Raw genomic sequence first — 22,071 nt, forward strand, 5'->3', positions numbered from 1 at the left:
TTAAAAAAGAATGATTGTATGTTTATCAAACACTCAGCTTCATTTAGGCATTTAATTAAGCCATTTATTGCTTCAAATGTGTTACCATGAACATTTTAATATACACTCCATAGCAGTAAGGCCTCAATTTTCACCACCTATAAACTGTGAACCCACATTCGGATTTTTTTGCGCCACCAATTGTCACACGAGTTTTGTACAACAAAGATTTTGAATGTGTATATTATAATACCCAAAATATCCCTTGATGTAAATGTCACAAAGAATATTAATAGTTGGCCACATCTATTTTTTTCCCCCAATGAGGTAGTTCCACGTTTGGCCCATTATTATATAGGTCTCTGATATTAACAGATCTGCCCATTACTAAGTAATTGCACAAAATGTTGGTTTACTTCTTTACACGTTTCATAAAATAGTCAAATGTTTGAGCTTAAAATTTGTCAAAATGTTTTTCTGAGTGATGTGCTAAGCAGTGGAATTCACACACCGAAAGGGGCTGTAGCAGCTGGAAATAGGGATGTTCCTGACTCTGACAAGGAACTTTCTCTTTGAAGTAAGGCTGTACATAAGGCTTTTTCCTTTGACCAATTCCTATAAAACAAATGAGTTTGGAGAAGTCCTTATATGTAATTAGACAATTAAGCAATATCGCTGCGCATCTCCAGGCAACATGCTAATAAGCTAACTGAATACTACATTATATATTACTTTTTAAAGATTTATAAAATCTCCATGAAAACACTGAGTATCATGAAATCATGAGTACCCACGAATGAACCTAATTTAGTTTGACGGGCTGTCCTGTTATAAAATCAGACTGCAGCAGCTCAGAAGTGTGGAATCGCGAAGATGGAAGGAGAGACCTTTGAGATCACCTATCTAATCCATACCCTTTTGGTAGCATTGCATAGATTTTAGTTTTCTAAGTTCTAAGAGGCTCATAAGTGGCTTTGATTAAAGCAGAAATCTCATGGACCCAGTAAGTTTCAATATAAAAGAAATATAATGTAATAAGTATTTCTAAAGTTTTAAGGATTTTTCTACCGACCAGACTCGATATTATACCTTAAATAAAACCTCCACTAGGCAAAATTTATAATTTAAATAGCACCTATACACTAAAACCTTAGGAGTGCTTTACAGACATTCTGAAGCCAGCATCACTCTGGTTTAATAAAGCCCAGAGTGAATCAAAATGCGAATTAACTGTCATACCAACATGTGGTAGAATCAAAAAATAGAACTGAATTTTAAGGTCCAATCCTGGGGGTCTTATACTTAAGCTGCCTCAAGTCAGAACGACTACAACCATTATTTTCATTTTATCTGCCATAATTAGGCTTCTTTCACATCCCTTAGACTGAAGGAAAAGCCAGGGAGATGTTCTAGAAAAATACATCTGCATTTCAAATTTACATTAAAAAATGTCTTTCCCTATTTTTATATCACAAATTCCAAGCATTACTAAAGAAATATCAGATTACGCAGCATTCTGTGTCCTGGGCCTCTTGTCCTTTTTAGATTATGAAAATTGGAAGTTAATTGGAATTAAGAAATGTTCATTATTAAGTGTGTAAAGTATAAATACAGGTAATTTTTTAAAAACTTTATTTTAACACCTAATACAATTCCAATTTTAAGGATTACTTGCACAAAAAAATAAACACATTTGGTATAAAAATGTATCACTTTAACACCCTTTCCCCTTCGGCCCTCCCTCCCCCCAATGAACTGCACTCTATCTGGATGCAGAAACATATAAAGACTAATGGCACAAATTAGTTTTGACCTACAGGAGTTTCTGTTTATGTACCCAGGTACTCTAGAGGACACCAGCCCACTTTGTCACATGAACCATTTCCTTCAGCCCGCTGAATTTAGTTTCACAAAGAAACAAAGCTTATTATAAAGGTATTTAAAAAACCATTATCTTATATTCTTTTTAGAAGCACTGACTTTTTTTTTTTTTTGCAACCATTTATATACAGTGTTACATAACAGCTCTGGAGTACAGTACATGCAGCAGTACATACCTGTTTGAATATAAAATACTTTCCTTAAAATCTTCATCGTTGGAATTCCTTGAAGTCTAAATTATAGAATGCCCATTACTTTGAGAAAATGGTTGAGGAGTACAAATGTCTGCATATGTTGGCCACTGAAATAATCCAAGGCTAACTGGAATAATATTCAGAGCACACCAGGAGTGCATAAATAATTTACTTACATTATTAAAACACAACCCATAAAATTCAAGTTCAAGATCTTATAGGATTGTCTATGTAAATCCTTTAAGTGGTTGCCCGGAAATGCATTGTTTCTTCTTTTTCTTTTCGTCTTTTTTAAAGTCCTATATAAAATGTTGAAGTTTTTTATTTCCTCAAAGGGAGCGACCACCCTTATTTGTGCCGACTGCCTCTCCTCTTCATCGCAGCAGTGCACTGTGGACAGTACCATTTTCCTTTTGGTGCTTCTGTCAATCCAACACATCCATAATGGAACCATTCTATGGGGCACTTGAAAGCGAAAACGCAGAGAAATAGTTTTTAGTAAAAATTAGGAAGTATATTAAAATATGCCCCGCAGACTGAATATTAATAATTCGATTCGTGGAAATAGAACTTTGAGACCTAGAAGCTGGTTTATAGATCATTTAGTCCAACTGCCAAGTTTCAGAGATGAGGAAATGGAGGCACAGAAAATTATGTATCTTTGTTAACTCTGATGTTCATGTAATCTACTCTCACAATCTTACACAAATTCACTAATTTTCATTAAGCTGGAGCGTACCTTGACTCTTATTCATAAGGACAAGAAGTGAGATGGGTCTCTTATATAGAAGATACATGTGTTTTAAAGACTTTATTTAATATTCAGCCTTATTTGTTCCCTCATAAAGCAGAATAGGCTAGTAGAATAGCCAGAATAATGAGACATGAAGGGACGCCCTGAGTCCCCTTTCTGGGTGTATCTATTCCTAGGTATGTAGAAAAAAGAATCCCACTGTGCAATATATCCCACAGCAAACCTTAGCGCTTAGAGGAGCACCACTGGGAATGAGAGGGATCAGAGAGAGGGGGTTTCACAGAAATCTCATTCATCATTTTCACCAACTGCCCCAGAGGACAGTTTACAGTGGTCTTCTTGAAAGGGTTAGGTGCTACTGTTCAGCCACAATCACAAACAGCCCCAAAAAGTGGTTCTAAAGAGGGAGGCGGAAGGAGACTCCTCCTCCACGTGAACGTGTGGCTGGGACCCGGCAGGTCAGGAAAGTAACACATCTTCATGAGCCAACCCTGCTCAATCTCCAGATTGTTTTAAAAATATAAATCTTTATTATTAACCTTAGGACCCTGACATTACTGATGAGTACTTTAGAGCCCCGGGTTCTGTTACCCCTCCAGGGGAAGAGATGGACAAGAGGGCTGAGTGTGTGACAGGAAGAAGGCAGCGGAAATCACTGGACAAAAATATTCGCAGCATTCAATTAACACAGCTCTAACCCAAAGTAAGCTTCACAGAAAAGAAATAGGAATTCTTTTCTTTCAGACCGTCTTTATTTTATATATCAGAAGTGGCTCTTATCAGCTGACACCTGCACAGTGCAGTAGGAAACACTACACTAATGGGAGGAAAACAACGCACGTTGGAGCCTTCACCCCAACGCCGTGCTTCCTGAAGCAGTGCATTGTCCCAAAGCTCCAGTTCTCCACTGGGAGAAGTGAACGGGAGTCCAGCTAACACAGCAGTCTTTGGTAAAACGGGAGGGGGGGGGCTGCTTCTAATTTTCATACAAGTAACACTTTTTGAGAAATATAATCTGCACATAAAACCATAAAATCAGCTTTAAAAAAGTTAAAATAGTGAACACATTAAGGGAACCTATCCTACTTGGGGGAGGAATGCTCTAGCATTAATATAACGTAATGAACACATCTGCAAACCTGTTTTCTGAGACTGAGAGACACAGAAAAAATATATAAATTCAAGTAATAATAAACTACAATATCTGTCATTCCTAAATGAAAAAATGTAATACTTACATCTTGGTTATCACAGCCCACCATCTCACCATAGGATACCTAGTTTAAAAAAAAAATAAATATTCTTAATATGAGTATATAACCAGCACCTAAATCTAAATTAATTATTTACAACACTGTTAAGAAACTAGAGGGAAATACACTGAATATACAATTGCATTAAGAAAACAGGGTATATAGTTTTTTTTTTTATAATTTATAATTTTTTTCTGAAAGATTTTTTTGAGGGGGACAGAAGCATTATGTGAGGGGCACACAGAAATTACGTGCTCTCTGAAAGTCTACAAGAACTTGCTCTGTAAACCAGCTCAACGAAGGAATCAACTTTGTAAGTGGTTCCTTTTGTAAAGATTTTAAGTTTCTTTCTTGGTTATTTACATACTTCAGCTCTTAATTCTTTCTTGGGTCATGTTAGGTCATTTAAACTTTTGCATTCAACAGTCCATTTCACTGAAACCTCTAAATTTATTATCTATTTATTATATGTCCTTTCTCATTTTTCTTTTTGCTGTTCATCACCAGCACTTTATAGCACAACTTCTTATAGAAAGATCATGTTCAGTGTCCAAGATTTACCAAAAAAAGCCAGTGACATAAAAGAATACCATGACTCCCACTGTCAAGTGCACATGTTATGAACTGAATGCGCCCCTCCCCAGAAGTCATGTGCTAAAGTCCTAACCCACAGTGTGACTGCACTTGGAGACAGGGCCTGTGAGGAGGTGATAAGGTTAAACGAGGCCACGAGGGTGGAGCCCTAACTGGGCTGGTTACCCTTATAGTGAGAGGAAGGGACACCAGAGCGCTCTGGTGTAAGGACTCAGCAAGAAGGTGGCCATCTCTAAGCCAGGAAGAGAACCCTCACCAGAAACACAATTGGTCAGCACCTTAATCTTGGACTATCCAGTCTCCAAAACTGTGAGAAAACATATTTCTGCTGCTTAAGCTACCCAGTTAGTCGTATTTTGCCATGGCAGCCTGAGCAGGCTAAGACAGCGTCCACGCGGCGTCTACGGTAGCAGTAGATCGAAATGTTTCGTATAGGTTATATCTGAGGGCTGAGATTATGGACGACTCACACGTGTTTCTTTGTACTCCCTGTATTTACAATAAACACGTCATTTTTATAAGAAATAGGAGAAAATATATTTAAAAAGCAAAGGTATTTTAACTGGAGTAAAAAATGCTAAAAAAAAATGAAATACCTCTTTTTTTCTAATTTATTCAGATTATGCTTTTAGAGCCATACGTCAGACTTTTACCTGATTACAAATGCAGTATCGTGGTTCATTTGGGTCGTAAGTCCAGTCAACCTGACTGTTTGAATCAGATTCTGGTACTACTGTTGTTTGTTGAGAAATTTCTTGTACAACAGTTGATGATGAAGAACAGGATGATAAGGAAGAAGAGGAGGAGGAGGAGGAGGATTGCTGGCTTGAAGATTTGTTGTTGTTTCTGAAAAAACAGTGTCAGTTTTATTTGCTCAGCATCCAGAAGTTACCTGATAAAAACTAAATTTGTTGTATGCAATGAAATGACATCAAATGTATAAATTAACATTCAACACTAAGTGAAAGTAATTGATAAGTGGATTTACAAGCACAATTGTTTATAGTGACAAAGAGCACTATTTTTCATAATGGTTTATTTTTGTTTGAATTTTTTGTTTTCTGGAGAATAAAAGTATTCAAAGGAAATTCTTTCAAAATATTTTAAAGTTTTTAAAATACATTTTTAATCAGTTACTACTTACCATTGATTTAAATTGTAGGCAATACTTTAAAGAATTAGTACTAGTCATAGCTACCTTACACATAAGTCTTTGTATTTTTAAGCAAACTGAATACTCTTTATCAAAATCTAAAATACAAATATACACAAACATTTGATGAAAATGGTCATGACCATCAACTGACATGTGAATACTTACCTGTGTAGGACAGGAAACAAACAGTGTTAAAATTCACAAGTAATTTACAATTATCTGTATGCTAATGAATCTTAAAAATACAAAAATTTATCATCAGCAGTTACAATAAATTTGGGTCACTAAATGAATTTTTAAGATACCTAGCACTTTTGGGGTAATTCTACATTGATCATTCTTTTAGAGATTTACTCACAGAAAATACAGGAACACAGAAAATACAACATTCACTTACAGAAAATACAACACATTCAAAAAATAAACTATGATACAATTATTAGGTGATGAATTCATTCGGCCTAGCATTTAAACTGTCATTATGTATGAATACCTAGCAAATGCAGGTACTTTGGGTAAAGCTGCCAAAAGCCGTTAAGTTTTCAAATGTGAAGTTCTTATAATCATCCTAAGAATATCATACACAAAATCCAGGGATATTTTCATAATTTCAACTTTTAGGACATAATACCAAGAATTAAGACAACTTGCTCTTAATCAAAATGAAGAATCTTATTTAAAAAATTTCCAGGAAACACATGACAAAATAAGGGTCTGTCAGCGGAAAAATTTCATAAGATGGTTTATCTTAATCAACAAAGGAAAGTAAACAGAAGTCATTTTATAACAAACCCAATTTAAGACTCTAGAAAAATTGGTCTCAACACTTTTTAAAGACTTTATCCCTTTCAAAGGATGTCAGTGTGAAGGAAATACCACGTCTTCCCACCCCCCCAGGTTCATCCTGACCCATGGTACGCACGCTGCCGTGGTTCAGCATATGGAAGCCTGGCTGGACGCCAGGCAGATGCACACTTAGTAAAGGTACAGGCCGCTGTGAGGATCAAACTTACTTGCTCTTTCTCCCGCTCCGGGAGTCGGCTGCAGATGAACTGGCGTTCTGGGTTAGTGTGGTCATGAGAGCTGAAGACGACGAGTAGCCCGCTGCCTCCCTGGGCATGGAGAACTCCTTTCCCAGCTGAAAGTCGTTGTTCTTAAACGCTTCGTAACTGGCTTTTAAGCTGGATGTTCGTCGTCCCTCTTTCATCTTAAAAAGGCATTCATTGATCATGTTAATAAATATAAATACGTAGATTTTCTTTTTCAAGTCTTACTAGTTACAGCAGTATTTTGGTTTAGCCAATATTATTTTTGTTCAAGGCATTATTTTCATCATTGTAATTTAAGCTATTTTATGTAAAGACTTCAGATCAGTTTTCACCCAGTCAGGAAGTCACTACAGGATGGGTAACTTAATTTGGGACACAGACAAACAGTACAGAAGTGAACAACCTCAAGGCAACTTAAGTTCTGAGGTGAGAGAGTGAGCCCCGGGCCTGGCAGAAATGGTGAAGAGTTGTCCCAGCAGGAGCTGCGGCTGACAGTCAAGAACACGAGCCTCACGAGCCACCCCTGCGAGAAGGGACCTGCACGCGGCTGTGGGAACCGAACCTATTTTTGATTTTCATTATCGGTCAGGCAATTTCTGCATATTCGTTTCATGGAACAAAATGTCAGATATCATAAAAATATGATTTAAAAAAGAAACTATACCCTGCAAGAAAACTCTTTCTGTTCACATCTAGTTGTTTCTATTAGGGTTTGCCAAGGACTCAGACAGAATTTACCGTTCTGTTTCCAACCCCCTCCCTTTTTTACCTGAGCTGTGGCCTGGACGGCCTGAGCCGCCGCCATGGTAATTGCCCCCGCGCCGGTTCCTGAAGCCAACGAGCCAATGTTATAGGACGCCAGAGGCTGCGAGGAATTCACACTGTAAGCACTGTTGGAAGAGGCCGTGGAATTATTATTTCGACAACCTGTGTAGCATTAAAGAAGAAATAAAATCAGTTGGCGAGAACATAATGTTAGTGAACTTAAAATGTGTTATTTTCCAGCACAGATACAATCAGTAAATTTAAAATTTCCAAGTCATATTTTCTCCTCTTTTTCTTTCTTCCTACGTAGACTTTAACCAGGTAAAAAGTCTTTATAATTAATCTTAAATGCTTTCATTTCCCCTCATTTTAATACAAACAAAAGAAGAAAACAATTCGAGTTAAGATAATAAACTTACCTAGTGTATTCTCCTTAGAAGCATCTGATGTTAAGGTAGACAAAAGAGCTTCAGATTTAAACTTCTTTTCAGGTATGTGATCTGTTGTCGTATGATGAGAAGTTGGATTGTATTTCCTTTCTGAATGTAAAGAATTCACGTGTTTTTAGATTTTAGAGAACAATGAACAGGGCATAATACTTTCACCTGGTTATAAACTGATGCAGTTATGATCTGAGTTTCTCATGGAATAGAGAGCATCATATTTTCTTAGAAGACAGGACAAATAGAACTCTCTGTGTCACATGTCTTATTAAGAGCAGACTGTTCAGACCTTTAAAAACACTTCAGTAGCAGAGAACTGAAGATAACCCACGATGCACTGGGGTTTCACATAGAATATGAAGGGAATTTCGTTTTCAAAACATTATCTACAACTTGGGATAGTTTTCCATCAACCTTTTTTTCATATCAAACTGATTTGTCAAAAAAAGGACCAATACAGGAGGCATCTAGCCAGCCAGGTTCTGACAAACAGTCATCCACTCACTAACTCGTGGACCATTTGAGACTTCTATCACGTGCCACGCAGTAGGCGAGGCACTGGAGCAGCAAGGATGACAGAGACACAGAGACCACAGCAAACAGTTCACTGTCTGGCTGATTTGTAACACTCCCTGGGGAGAACTCCCTGGTGTCTGTATGGAGTGAGTATATGCTGCTGTTAGTACCAAACATCCTTCTTCTGTGAATTCCAGGGAAAACAGACTCCCTGCTCCCAAATCAAATACGCTGTTCCCAAATGAAGAAGACAAATCTGCCTGTGATGGCAATGAAGAGATACACCTTACAAAATAAAGAAAAGGGAGGATATCTGTTTCTCAATCGGTTGTATAGAGCTAATGAAAGAGAATTCATAATGTAATGAATTTTTAATTGTCTTTAAAATTTTAGCTGCCCTAAATCCAACTTACTTTCCACTGGAGTATGTGAGTGAGCGTGGTGATTGTTCACTGGCTGTGAAGGGGTATCTAATTCCAGAGATCCTAAAAAATAAAAAAAGAGAGCATAGAGGTACACCACCATGAGGTGCCACCACAGAATTTCACACATCAGTCAACTAGAGGCACGGCATCCCCTCACCCAGCAGAGGACTGGCAAGCCCTGATGCCTATGCCGGTGTCATTTTAGCCAAACACATTAGAGGGTCCACTGCCAATTTCACCCTGAGCCAGTCTCATCCTCTTTCTCAACAATAACGAATTCATTTTTCGATATTTACCTTGAGTACAAAATGGCTCAAGCATGCTAACGTCTAGTTAGGGAATTCATGACCTTTGGTACCACATAAGTGGACAAATGAGTATTATAACTCCATTACTGATAAGATCTGAAAAACTCAACCTAGCGTTACTGAGTTGAAGACCTCTTAATGGGAGATCCTCAAGTGTTAGGCGATGGGACAGTATTAGTTGAAAGAAAATTCTTTGATCATTAAAATGACATGAGATAGCAGAGACTTCCTAAAAGAAGTTAGGGATTTTGCTTGTGAAAAGTGATGCACAGAAGCTCTACTGCCAAGCTTTGGAAAACTGTTAAAGAAATTTCCTGGGTATATTTTGATCCCTTGAGATGAAATTATGGCAGGGCACAGGGTGGAGCAGTTTTTTATCGATATGATTTAGTTTCATATGTCTGTGTCCTTACAGAGGATGCTTCATTAACCTTCCTGCAGTACTGAATAGGCATGAATTATTACTCACAGCTAAGCTACTATTGGCATTTCAAAAAACTAAAATAAAATATTAATTTTGTCTCAAAACACTTATCCTCAGATAGGGCTCCCTTGGAATAAAAGTATCACAAGTAAGTTAGATGATCATCTGAAGTGATGGCTCTATTTCTTCAATACAAAAGTGCAACTATGGGTACCAAGATGGATTCGTGTCTGGCTGCTTCTCTAGTTGACTTCTGGTGAGTACATAAACAGAGATACATAACCTAATGCTGTAAAGAAACCTTTCATCTGTGTGTAGAAATAGGTACATGTTCTTGCTGTTGAAATGCACCAAGAAAAGAAATGCTTGAACCCTTAATTAAATTTGAGTAGAGATCAGTCATAATACTGTCCTGATTCAACTAATATTTAGTGAGTGCCTACTCTGGGCTTAGCACCGCACTATCTGCTTTTACAGACGTTACCTATTTAGGCTGGAGGAGAGGCTAAGTTAAAGAAACAGAACTCTTGTCTCCATTTTGGAGAAGTCTCCTGAGTTAAACCCCAGAAGTGATAAGGGTAAATTTTAGCAGGAGATCAAATCAAGCCTTGCAAATAAGTACTAAAATGGCCTCTGCTGATAGAAAGTTAGGAAAGACTTCATTGAGAAAAGAGGAAGTATTGTAGAACTCATTAATATCTTTCTTAGTAAACAGTTGAGGAAAAGCTTTAACGTAGCTCTTAAGAAGTAAAAATAAAAACCTTCCTCAATGCTTAAGTGCAGTAAGCAGGCAGGGCAAAATCAAAACATCTAATGACAGATGGCTAACCTGTTTCTACATGGTTATATTTCTTTGAATCTTTGTGCTTAACACTCAGCTTACTAGCACATATATATATATTAGAAATGGAATGACTTGATACTTTATTTTCATAAAGAGTGAGTGGATCATACACTATCTGATCTCTCCAAGGATCCATGACCCAAACAGTCCAACTGCTAGGGACCAAGCTATCCCGCCCAGTTGCCACAATTGAGCGTCTCCTCAATGATGTGCGCATGTACTGTCCAACATTGATGGAAAACTGTAAATTTTACTTACGCCTCTCTAAAATTTCTGTAATTCCAGCATTATCAGCTTCCAGCTCCATTTTAAACTTAGCCAGTTCCTGATCCAGCTTTCTCAAGTGTCGATCTACCTGTTTCAAAGAAGATCAAAGATAACCACCACAATTTGGGACACTATTAAAGTGTCAGTTTTATGAGGAAACCTAAATCTTCATTTCGTTTCATTAATCTGCTTTGTGTTCTCGAACAAGTCAGTTAACCTCCACCGCAGGTCTTTAATCTATAAGACCTAAACAATCTCCCACATCTCCTTGAATAAATTTTAAGTTTTAAGAAACCAGAATCGCACTTTGTTAGAAACTGGAAGGAGGAGGATACGAAAAGTAAAGCGAAACTGACATCAGGGATGGGGGCCGGGCGGCGCTGCAGAGCTGGTGACTTTATATAGGAGCCCTGGGGTCACGTTCAGCCTGACCTCTCTTGCTTGTCACAAGGCCACTCGCACTGCCAGCCCAGAGTAACTATTACGTAGACTGAGGCATGAAAGATCCTCAGTCTACAGACAAAGAGGCTCCTATATTCTATACGTACATTTTTCTAAGACCAGGAAGTGGACCATTATACTTGTAAATATTTATGTAAAGGGTTGAAACAAAAGGGGTTTTTAGCCAGAAAACTACATTCTACAAAGAATCTGGTTAAAATGGTTTTACTGTAATACTATTGCCCTTGGTTAAGGTGGCAAAATTGTAGTTTCTCATTCACCTAGAGATCTTTGGACTCATTTCAGAAAACTGTATGACACCTCAAACTAGCAACAAGTCTTAACATATTTTTTACGCTGAATATTAAATTTTTTCAATACTTTTTCCAATTTGTAACTTTTAAGTAAAACTAGTAAACACAAAGTCTGGAAAAATACTCATGTCATATTACTGACAAGTTTTTTCAAACTCCATTTTCCCTCAATCACTGTTATAATTAAGAGTAACTTTCTTACAAATATCAAAATGTCAATGATACAACAGAAGGCAACAATTTTAAATAAGACTTTCAATTAAATAATGTGTATCTAAAATGAGGGGAGGGGAGTAGGGTCGAAGAGAAGCAAAAGACGATTTGTGGGTGTTAGATGCCAGGTAACGTGCTTGGTGCATCAGATGGTCTATGCCTCTAGTCCTTGCCCTGATCTTTTGAGATAGCTATTACTATCTCCCTTTCTTAAGTGAAGAAACTAAAGCTCAGAAGGGATACGCAACAGGCCCGAATTCAATAGCTAATGCATCACAGAAACAAGCCTTAACTCTGATCTATTTGTAATAAATTGTGCTTCACTCTTTATACCTAACATTGCCCTCTGAACTTCTGTATGCAAGAGCCAACTTTTTAACTCAAATATAAATAAAATTGAAAATAAATATTACCTTATTATTCGTATTTTATATATTAGCAATCAGTGGGGTGTTGGTTTGTGACTTTTCAATAATTTAAAGCCCGATTTTCCCACCTTCACACACAAGTTGTCTTTCAGAACTTGGTAGAAGTTGTAACTACAATATTTAAAATTCTATAGGGTGGCATATTATAGACCCTTGATCCTATTCAAAGAACCTGCAGGTAATTGAGCATCCTTTAATGGAACCTCCCTTTCAATAAAAAGTGTGAACACAGACCTCAGTTATTCAACAAAGCTCTTACAATGTCAAAATTTAATCTCAAGGGAAATCAGAAAAAATGCTCATATTTAAATTCCAAGTCCATTTAATGCAGTGAAAAATACTCCATCACCTTTCTCACCTACAATTATACTACTACTAAATACTGAGTTCCTATTATGTGCTTGGCGCTGGGTACGCAGAGAACAGCTAAAGAATGAGAGACAACCCCTGCCTTCTATAGGAATTAAAATTTAGCTGACAAGTCAAGATTGATATCAGATTTTTAACATAATAAAGATATAAGTAAATAAATAAATATCTCCTAGATGTAACAAATTAAAAAAAAAACAATGAAAAAGGGTCAGAAGTAGCACATAAAGAAAAAAATATAACATTAGGCTGTCGTAGACACTAAGGAGTTATGAATGAGTTAAGATAGTGAAGAATAGATTGTCTTCAAATAGATGGAAAGGAGTAATAATTAAAGAAAACATAGAGACGGGACTACAAACAGGATTGTCAGAGAAAAGGGAAGTGGAGTAAGGAGTGGACTGTCACAGGTACAGACAGTGCAGAGAGGAAGGGTGTTAGAATCTCCGTGGGAGGGTGCAGTTGGGGTGAGATGAAGAAACCACACACACCTGCTAACTCACTCCTCCACCTGGCATTTAAGGATTACCTTAAAGATAAAACTGATAAGGTTAATTATACCTGAAAATAGGGAAATGATGGAATTTTCAATGTTAGATAGCTCAGAAAAAGCAATGGGACCCAAAGAATTCATAACTCTAAAAACCAAATTCATAATTAAAATGAAGACAGAAGAGCCTTAACCACACAGTGTGGTGGGCAGTTTTGTAAGACAGTTTCCAACTATTTCCACTTCCTAATAGGTAAAAAAAGATTATGAACTGATTAATGTTATAAGCAATTATCAGGCAATAAGAATTATTTTTCTTTGATTCACCATTGCTGTACTAAATCAAATTACAAGTTGGAAAGGAAACTGACCACAAGATTTAATTTAAGCTATAAATCACCAGGATACTGAGTACCAAACAGCCGTAGCAAGAACTGAACTGAACGTGGCTGAACCTATTATTAAGTGCATCCCCTCTTCCTACGTGATTCTGAACGTGCAAAGCACCTGTTCCAGCTGATCACCATCGTGGCCCCACAGAGATCAGGCCAGGCAAGAAGCTAAGTTTCCCACCCCTCCACACACACCTGACCCTGTAAGACTGTACGACTGATTTATAGTCATAAGGAGGGCACTGCTTCAACTGAGAGGTTCCTATTAACCATAGATGGCTAACACAAGGCTGACCACAGAGTCTAATTATTGATTTGTTCCCCCCTTAATGTCAACAAATGCTCACCACAAAAGTGCCTTTTTTCTACAACCCCAAATCCTATTCTACAAACCCAAATCATAACTTCTTTAAATTTATATCTAGTTTCTTTTTTCTGACCTTTTCAGAGACAAAATTCTGTCAACATTACTTGTTCACATATTCATAATCAGAAAAACATTTACTTCACACTTGGCCCCTTTACGTGAAACAAACAAAAAAGCCTCACCCTTTAATTATTTTTACATGGAGTTGTAATCCTTTATTTTTTCTCTTTTGTCTCTTCTAGTTTTCCAATATTCAAATTTTAAAATGTGTCACTTGATGGACTCAAACTGAACTAAATACAGGTTTTTAAAAGTTCTTCCACGATTTTATGGCTTCTAACACTGTCAAATTCTAAAGTTTAGATGTCAAGCTCGCCCTTTCAGAATGAGCACTCAGGCTATAAGGTCCTCAGTAGAAATTCACTGTGGCAATAAAAGACAAATTTATACTCGTGAAAAGATCTGGTAATAGTGAATAAGGAGGGTAAACTGGGGAAGAAAAAGGAAACATGATGGCAAATTACATCTCTGGTAAGTCATGAAAATGATTCTTCACATCTTGAATTATATTTAAACTAGATGAAAATTTGATCCATCTTTAGGGTAAATCAAATACTTATAGCCTTAGCACATAAAGTACATCTAATCATTCGCCTAAAAGGCAATAAGGATAGGAGACAAATCCAAAGGTCAAACTCACATAATCTACTCCTTAATTAGAGAATGAGATGAAGAATTCTCAAAGTCATAGGTAAAATGTGGGCCTGAAATATAATCATATCAGGAATAAGCCAGGATATAACAAAGCAGCAAGTTCAAGGGTATTGAGCACTGCAAGAAACGGCTAAAATCATTCAAGCATTAACTAAAAGCTCAAACTGTATCAGAGTATATCTAAATCAACTTTATTAGGTCTTGTAGCCTAACATGGCCTATGACAGTGACATCTGGCTGAGGAACACAAGTAAGTGTTTAATGACTATGAGTGTCAGAATTCTGGAAGGGAATTATTTTAACAGGATAGATTTTTTCGTTTGTTTGTTATTCAAATTTCACTAAATCTACTTAAATAAAGTGTTGACTTGTTTCAATAAACTCCTAAGTCCACAAATTTCTTCATTTGTGAATATTTATGCCACCTAATTTTTCACCTTAGGAACTGATGTAGTCATAATCAGTACAGTGCTGGTCCCAGGAATAAAATTTTTACCCTGATTTTAAAAGTAAATAAAATATTTCAATGAAAAATAATATAATGAGATACCATGACATATAAAACACTGAGGGGCAAAGTCAAACACGATTATATACTCAATTGCTGCATCTTAAAATCTGGCATTTGACAGAGCAGTTCTTCACCATGTGGAACCTGGTCTCATCAGCCTCTGGAGCTGGGGCCATAGATGAGAAGAGGTACCTCCACGGGAGAGCCACTGGAGAGAGTAAGAAACAGCGTAGGTTAACAGTGAGCACTGAGGAACAGCAACCATTCTGAGTGGTACCCAAGGAGACTGAGAAAGGCCACAAAATGGGGAGGGTAATAAATTAAGTCTCAAAAAAGAATAGATTTTATATTAAGGATATCATGGTCTCCTGGAACAGCAATGGAGTATTTAAAAAGGAAGGAAGGGATGCACAGAGCGAGGAAATGTAACAAAAAGAAAAGGGGAGGGAAGAGAAGGGATGGAGATAGGAAAGAGCAAAGAAAAGACAAAAGATAGTCTTAGAAATAAACAATGGGCAACAAAGGAAAAAAAAAAATAGGTTTAACCTGGCAGAGCTGAAAGGGAAGCAGTGGCTTCAGGAAAGTAGAAAATTTCAGTCAGAGAAATGAGATTGAGTCTTTAAAGGAGTGAGAGCCTACTGCCTGCCAAGCTACGAGCATTGTGTGTGTGTGTGTGTGCATGTAGATACAGATAAGACATAAAGTGATAGATACATGTACACAGATACATCTGTATCTGTCTCTGTATCTCTCTCTCTCTCCTATAAGTTGCAAATTAACACTGTTATTTTATACATAAGGAAACAGGTTCCAAGACTAAATAACTTCCAAAGTCCTGCTGTCACTGAAGTAGCTGAACTCACATCTGCAAAGATCCATTATGGGCACTTGCTTTTTATTACATTTGTTACACTGCATTACATTTATTCATTGGCTTCAATCTCTAGTCTAAATAATCTATTCCTCTCAAAGAATTTACTAATTTTAATTTTCTGTCTGTGTCCATTCATTACCTCTGAGCGAAATGCTCTCCCCTCAGCACAACATCAAATCCAGGCGCCTGAGCCTCTGAATAAATTCTGTACAAAACTCACCTCATCCCCTCTAAGGAATCAACAGCAACTCCCTGACTGAGTTCAGTCTTTTACCAGATTCCCCTTAATACCCAACTGTATGAACCTCTATCTGTTAACATGTTTCTATACAGGCTATTCACTTGACTCCACGGGCATGTCTTCCCGAACAGTTTACAGACACCCTGAGGACGGAGCACTTGCAGCATTTCACTCCTCCGCTGCACCCACGGAAAGCGCCATTACACCAAGCAGAGTGGATGAGCAGTGTGGTTTATAAACCACACACACACACACACACACACACTTGTTCAGAAAGCATACATTATGCTATATATATATTTTTCTAAATGCATGAAGTACTTTTAATTAAGGAGTAGAAAGTAGTAAAATAAGATATAAACAAAAGATTACAACCAAAGAGCTACATGATTTAAAAAGCAGGTAGTTTCTAAATAAAGACTGGCACATAGTGATTACGTATGAGCAAGAATGCTCCTAAACAAATTGTGGATTCAAACACAAATGCCTTTTTCTATGTTTACAGACCTAACTGAAGACCAAAACAATTAAGAACTTCTTTAGGGTTTCATCTCCCCAGTAAATTAAGCTACAGCCCACTCTACCTTCCTTTAGGCAGTATCTTTTATGAAACTGTCTTTAGAATAACTGCATGAACAAAAGAGCCATTAAAATATTTTCGCTATGTAAAAATGATTACGCATTTTCTATGGCTTTGCATGACAAATGTTTCCTAGTTTAGGCAGAGCATTCACAATGTGCACCACATGTGGTGTGCACCTTCTACCTGCACCTTGTTCAGCAATAACATTCACATTAACATGTACTTGTTCAGCAATAAAATTGTATCCAGACAAGACTACAAAATAAGATATGAATCCATATGCTAAAGTTAATCAAAAGTGAGCACTGTCTTCAGCTTTAACTTGCTTCAAGGCAAATCAGAAATGAGTATTTCCTAAAATATTTTGGGAGAAGATGCTTTATTTAAAAAAAAAAAAAAAGCACCATAATTATACCAATTTGAGAAATACTACATTTATCTGTCTTCTTGGTGAAGACAAATTAATCTTACTTACCAAGTCATATATCTGGTTTGCCAACTGTACCTTCTCATCTGCATCTTCCAAAGCTTTATAGTAATCCTGAATAAAAACATTGTGTTTCAAGAACAAATTAATAGTTTAAAAATATGTGCATCCAGAACATATAACTGCATTTTCATCATCACACCTCGTTATTACTGTCAGTCATACGACTCAACTTACCCCTTAGATTTCTCCTCAGTATAAAGAAAATTGTGTTTTTTAAAAAGTCCTATGAATTTCCATGGAGTTTTAGACTTTTCAGGGTACACCCAAGCTGTGCTACACCAAAAACCTAATAGGATAAAGGGATAATGAATGACTTTGGGACACACCTGGGCCTCCAGGTATCCTCTAAGTCAGGACTAATTCTATTATAGATTCTGAAATTTTTGCTCCTAACAGTAATAATATCCCCTCCACAGGATATTAAATGTATAGTTTGCAAATTTCTTTCTCAGTCGATCCTTGAACAGTTGCTCCTATAACGGTTCGGGGTAAGGGAGCTTTACTGCTCAGTCATATTAAAGGTCTCATGTCACATACACAAATGGCAAAGTCAGGACCAAACTCTGGCCTTCTAAGTGGTTCTTCCAATGTATCCCCAGAGAAACTAAATCATACCTTTAAAGAAAACCTTGAGGGAACATCTGGTACCCATTCTAATCTGGAAGAGAGCTCTAAGTACCACAAAACTAACAAAAACTCAAAAAATTCTTTATTTCTAGGACCAACAGACATATAAATTTAGAGTTTTAAACAAAAAAGACTTTTTAAGGATCCTTTCAACTCTTAGGAATCTGTTCTTTTGTGCTTTCACCAACCTAGGTACCTAGCAATATATATAATATGCTTCAAGACTGCTAATTTTCACCCCAATTTGTGGCCAAAACTGGAAGACAGCATATCTCTAAAGACAAGGCAACTTTAATTACCTGTAACAGAATGAAACAAATTAAAAGAAAAAATGTTTTTTTTAATTCGTATAATTCTCTAAGTCACTAATTATTGAAATCATTTTCTAAATTACCAAAATGCTTCAATGATTAAAAATGCCTACACCTGAAGCTCTAAAATGTAATAAATCATTTTTAATTTTATAAATCATGTTTAAATTCTAAAGAGCCATTGATAACATTCCCTCATTTTGATATCCTGAAAACTAATTTTTAAATCTCTCTCTCAACGGGTCCCAAAATTTACTGATAAATCATCCAGAGTGTTGAACATACCTTTTTGATGGAGGCCATTTGCTCTTCTCTCCACTCTGGTTTATTTTTCTTTGCATTCATGAAGAATTCACTGACTCTCTGTTCAAGTTGATCCATTGCGTCTAGGACAGAATAAAAACATTCCATAGATGATCAAACTCATATACTGAATATACATGCTTTGATGTGGGGAAAGAAAAAAAATATCTGACCACATACACTCCTTCACTTGGTCTGTAACTTAAATCTGTCATGTTCTAATAACGTAAATATATGATGCTTTAATTACCTTAGTAAAAAAAAAAAAAGTTACAATTTTCCCTATTGGCAATTTATTTTTATTGTTTAGTTCAAAACTTTTTCTGATAGTCAAACTAGTCAACAATGTAGAGAGATTCTATACCACAGTCTTTGAATAGTACAACCTTGAGGTCAAAAGCTAATGGTATTAAATGAGCCAAATGTGCCAAAACACAGTTTCTTACTGAAAGCATGAGATAATCCTTACATTTCTTTAAATAATAAAATATGATAAAAAGATTGTAACCTCTCTCTATATAGTATTAAGCACCCCACCATCTAACATGACTGAAAGTGGTAGGTACAATCATTTATTCACTTAATGCACAATATTATTTGTTCTGGATAAGTTTTTCCTGAAGTGAATTCATAACGAACAGTAATTTCATTCCACATCTGCTAAAAAAAGGAAAAATAAATGAAAAGGATTTTGGTCCTCTATAAGTTGAGGAAAACCTTTTTACTATATTGTTTTGGAGATTTTCAGTGCATAGCAGCACCCTAACTTATTTGATAAAGAGGTCTCTTTTATTAATCTATAATACCTATTAACTTTAGACAATTCTAATTACTATAAAAAATGCAAGTTTAAAAAACCCTCTAATTTATATAAAATCCAAGTTGCTAGAGAACCTAAAATGTGCAATGACAATGAAAAAGTACAAAGTAACACCTACCCGGGGAGGGTATAGCTCAGTGGTAGAACGCATGCCTTAGCATGCATGAGGTCTTGGGTTCAATCCCCAGTATCTCAATTAAAAACAAATAAATAAACCTAATTACTCCCCCCCCCCAAAAAAAAGGCAAAAAAAAAAAAAAAAAAAGAAAAAAGTAACAGCTACCCTTCATTGAATGCCCACTTTGTATGAGGTACTATACGTTCTAATTCATCTGTATTATTTTTAATCCTCAAGATCATTCTCATTTTACAAACAATAAAAATCCCCCAGAAATGGCAATGCGGTCAAGACCACTGAGTATGTTAGTAAAGCCCTAAAATGAACTCAGATCTATCTGACAACAAAATCTATGCTTAATCCCATAGAAAACACTACTTCAGCGAATCGTTAGTGTTTCAAGCACATTAAAGTTAAAATGAATTTTGTGAGCAAGCTGGAGAAACACACAACTGACACTGCCACACGACAATCCACTGAACAGAAGAAGGTGATTTCCATGATGTATCATCTTGTATTATGTGCCACATGAAACTAACAAGAGGCTGAAAAAATAATATTCATGAACAATGGGTATGGAAGTATGTGTGGTGGTGCTGGGACAAAGAAGCCAGAGAGGGGAAAAAAGACAGGTTCTTAGCTACCTGAAGACTTCCACAGTCTGGAATGTTCTGTTCTCTGATCTCTTTCCATGATACTCCTTTCCCCCAACACACCCCAAAACCCACATCTTCCCCTCACCCCTACTTTAATAAGAAGAAAACCTGTCAGCACAAAAAACATTCTATGTATAGTCTGAACATAGGTGAGATACATGGGATCAAGCAGATATACCCCATGAGGGCCAGCCATTAATATTTTTTAAGCAATTAAGGAGTACTTAACATTTCTCCAAACAAAAGGAGTGATACACAGTCATCAAGGTACACTTGATTACACATTTTAATTATGTATCATTTCACATTCTTAAGTTTTAATATAGTATCTCAACAAGACAGTTGGAAAAGCTACATTATATTCATTTCACAAAGGGAAAAGGTGTGTGAGTATGATGGACATACGTTTGGTACTCAGCACTGTCTTCTTGCTTTCAAGTGTGATTTTGCTGTATTTATCTCGTTATCTCCAAAGGTATTTATTTTTTACCCTCTCTGAATCATAAACTCTTTAAAAAAACTTCACAGGAAAAAAAAAAAAAGATCACTTAAACTAAATACTGCTCTGTGAAAGAACAATGTTATTTTTGGGGAAAAGTCTCCTGACTACCAAGTTACAACTAAAAGAAGAAAAGTCAAAATTTTTGTTACAGCAGACAAAAAGCTTTATAGTAAAATCTTATTTCCTTTTCATGTTGAGAAACTATCATGCTGTTGACAATTGAGAATGTATCCTATAATGTGTAACTTCTCAAAATGTGACATTCCAAGTTCACCAGGGTCTCTCAAGAACTATATATAACCTGTGCTTCTACGTGTTTTCCGCTCTTGAATTTTGACCACAATTAACTCTAACAAAAACATTAAATGCTGAAATCTATGTTCTATATATAAAGTCTCAAGTCAAAATCTTGGGAACGTTTATGCCAACGTGCACTAAAACGTATATCTACATTCTCAATGAAGGTGTTGAAACTTTTATTGCAAGTCTCAAATTCGAGAAAGGAACACACGTGCTCTAATGCCACCTTCTCTTGTTAAAAAAAAAAAAAAAAAAAAGCCTGGAGAAAAGTAGCGTGGGATACAGAAGAGGCAAGATTCGGCACTGCCGGTTCTTTTCGACAACTCCTTATATACTAGCGAGCGAGCTGGAGGAGAGTCAAATAGCAGAGGCGCTGGCGTCGATGGCAAGTGAGCCTGGCACTGAACGCGCGCAGCGGACAAGGGCAAACGTGCCCTTGCACTTACTCTGCACCTGCAGGTCCATCTCGCGCATCTCCGTGAAGCGGTCCCGCAGGTCCATTGGAAGCTGCTCAATCACTGTCAAAGGGAGAGTCCGTCAGAGGGGCGGGGCCAACAACGAAAGTACGCGCTACGTCGTTGCGTGCGTGTGTGCGTGCGTGCGTGCGTCGGGGGGGTCCAGGGAGCCGGCAGCCCACAGCGAGGCTGCCAGTTACCGTGAGAAAGAAACATCCCCCGCCTCCCCCTCCCTCCCGCCATCCCGCCTGCCCGTCCACTCCCGCTCTCGCCCGCCCGCAGGTCCCCCGGACGGGCCCGCCAGCGCCGCCCACTCACTTTCCAGATAGTCTTCTAGGTACAACATCGCGGCCCTTAGAGCTGGGGGAGCAAGGGGGTCCAGGGGTTTATTTGTGTCACTCGCTGTCGCCGGAGTTTTGTCCCTTCCAATATGGCGCCTCCGCTAGCAGCACCCGCTCGGCTTCGGCGGAAAAAAAAAAAAAAGAAAAAAAAAAACCACTTTGGCGCCTGACGGCGCTTGCCTCACCGCCGCCCGGAGCGGTCATTGGCTGGCTGAGGCAATGACGTGCGCCGGCCGGAGCCGGCCCCCGCGCCTTTGTGGGAAGTGTAGTTTCGGCCCTTCCGGGCGAGAATGGACACGCCGGGCAGTCCTCCACGTGGAAACTACGAAAACCAGGCGCCGCTGCGAGCCGTCCCCAGC

At 37.5% G+C, this 22,071-nt stretch overlaps 1 protein-coding gene across 2 annotated transcripts; it reads right to left on the reverse strand.

The window, feature by feature from the left end:
- Positions 1-38: 38 nt before the first annotated feature.
- Positions 39-21,852, reverse strand: ING3 (inhibitor of growth family member 3). Of its 2 annotated transcripts, XM_010975588.3 has the most exons (12): positions 21,690-21,852; positions 21,363-21,434; positions 18,503-18,603; positions 17,265-17,330; positions 10,844-10,940; positions 8,998-9,069; positions 8,045-8,164; positions 7,630-7,787; positions 6,825-7,018; positions 5,309-5,501; positions 4,047-4,085; positions 39-2,519 (listed from the first exon to the last, which is right to left on the reverse strand). In XM_010975588.3, exons 1-12 carry the CDS (start codon positions 21,715-21,717, stop codon positions 2,403-2,405), a joined length of 1,257 nt encoding a protein of 418 aa, XP_010973890.2. In that variant the 5' UTR covers positions 21,718-21,852; the 3' UTR covers positions 39-2,402. The 2 variants fall into 2 exon arrangements, 1 of the variants encoding a protein (XP_010973890.2); XR_004137903.2 differs by lacking the exons at positions 39-2,519; positions 4,047-4,085; positions 5,309-5,501; ... (1 more) ...; positions 7,630-7,787; positions 10,844-10,940 and having other exon boundaries at positions 21,690-21,843.
- Positions 21,853-22,071: the final 219 nt, after the last annotated feature.

The sequence above is a fragment of the Camelus dromedarius genome, chromosome 7 (genome assembly GCF_036321535.1).
Source record: "Camelus dromedarius isolate mCamDro1 chromosome 7, mCamDro1.pat, whole genome shotgun sequence".
NCBI lineage: Eukaryota > Metazoa > Chordata > Mammalia > Artiodactyla > Camelidae > Camelus > Camelus dromedarius.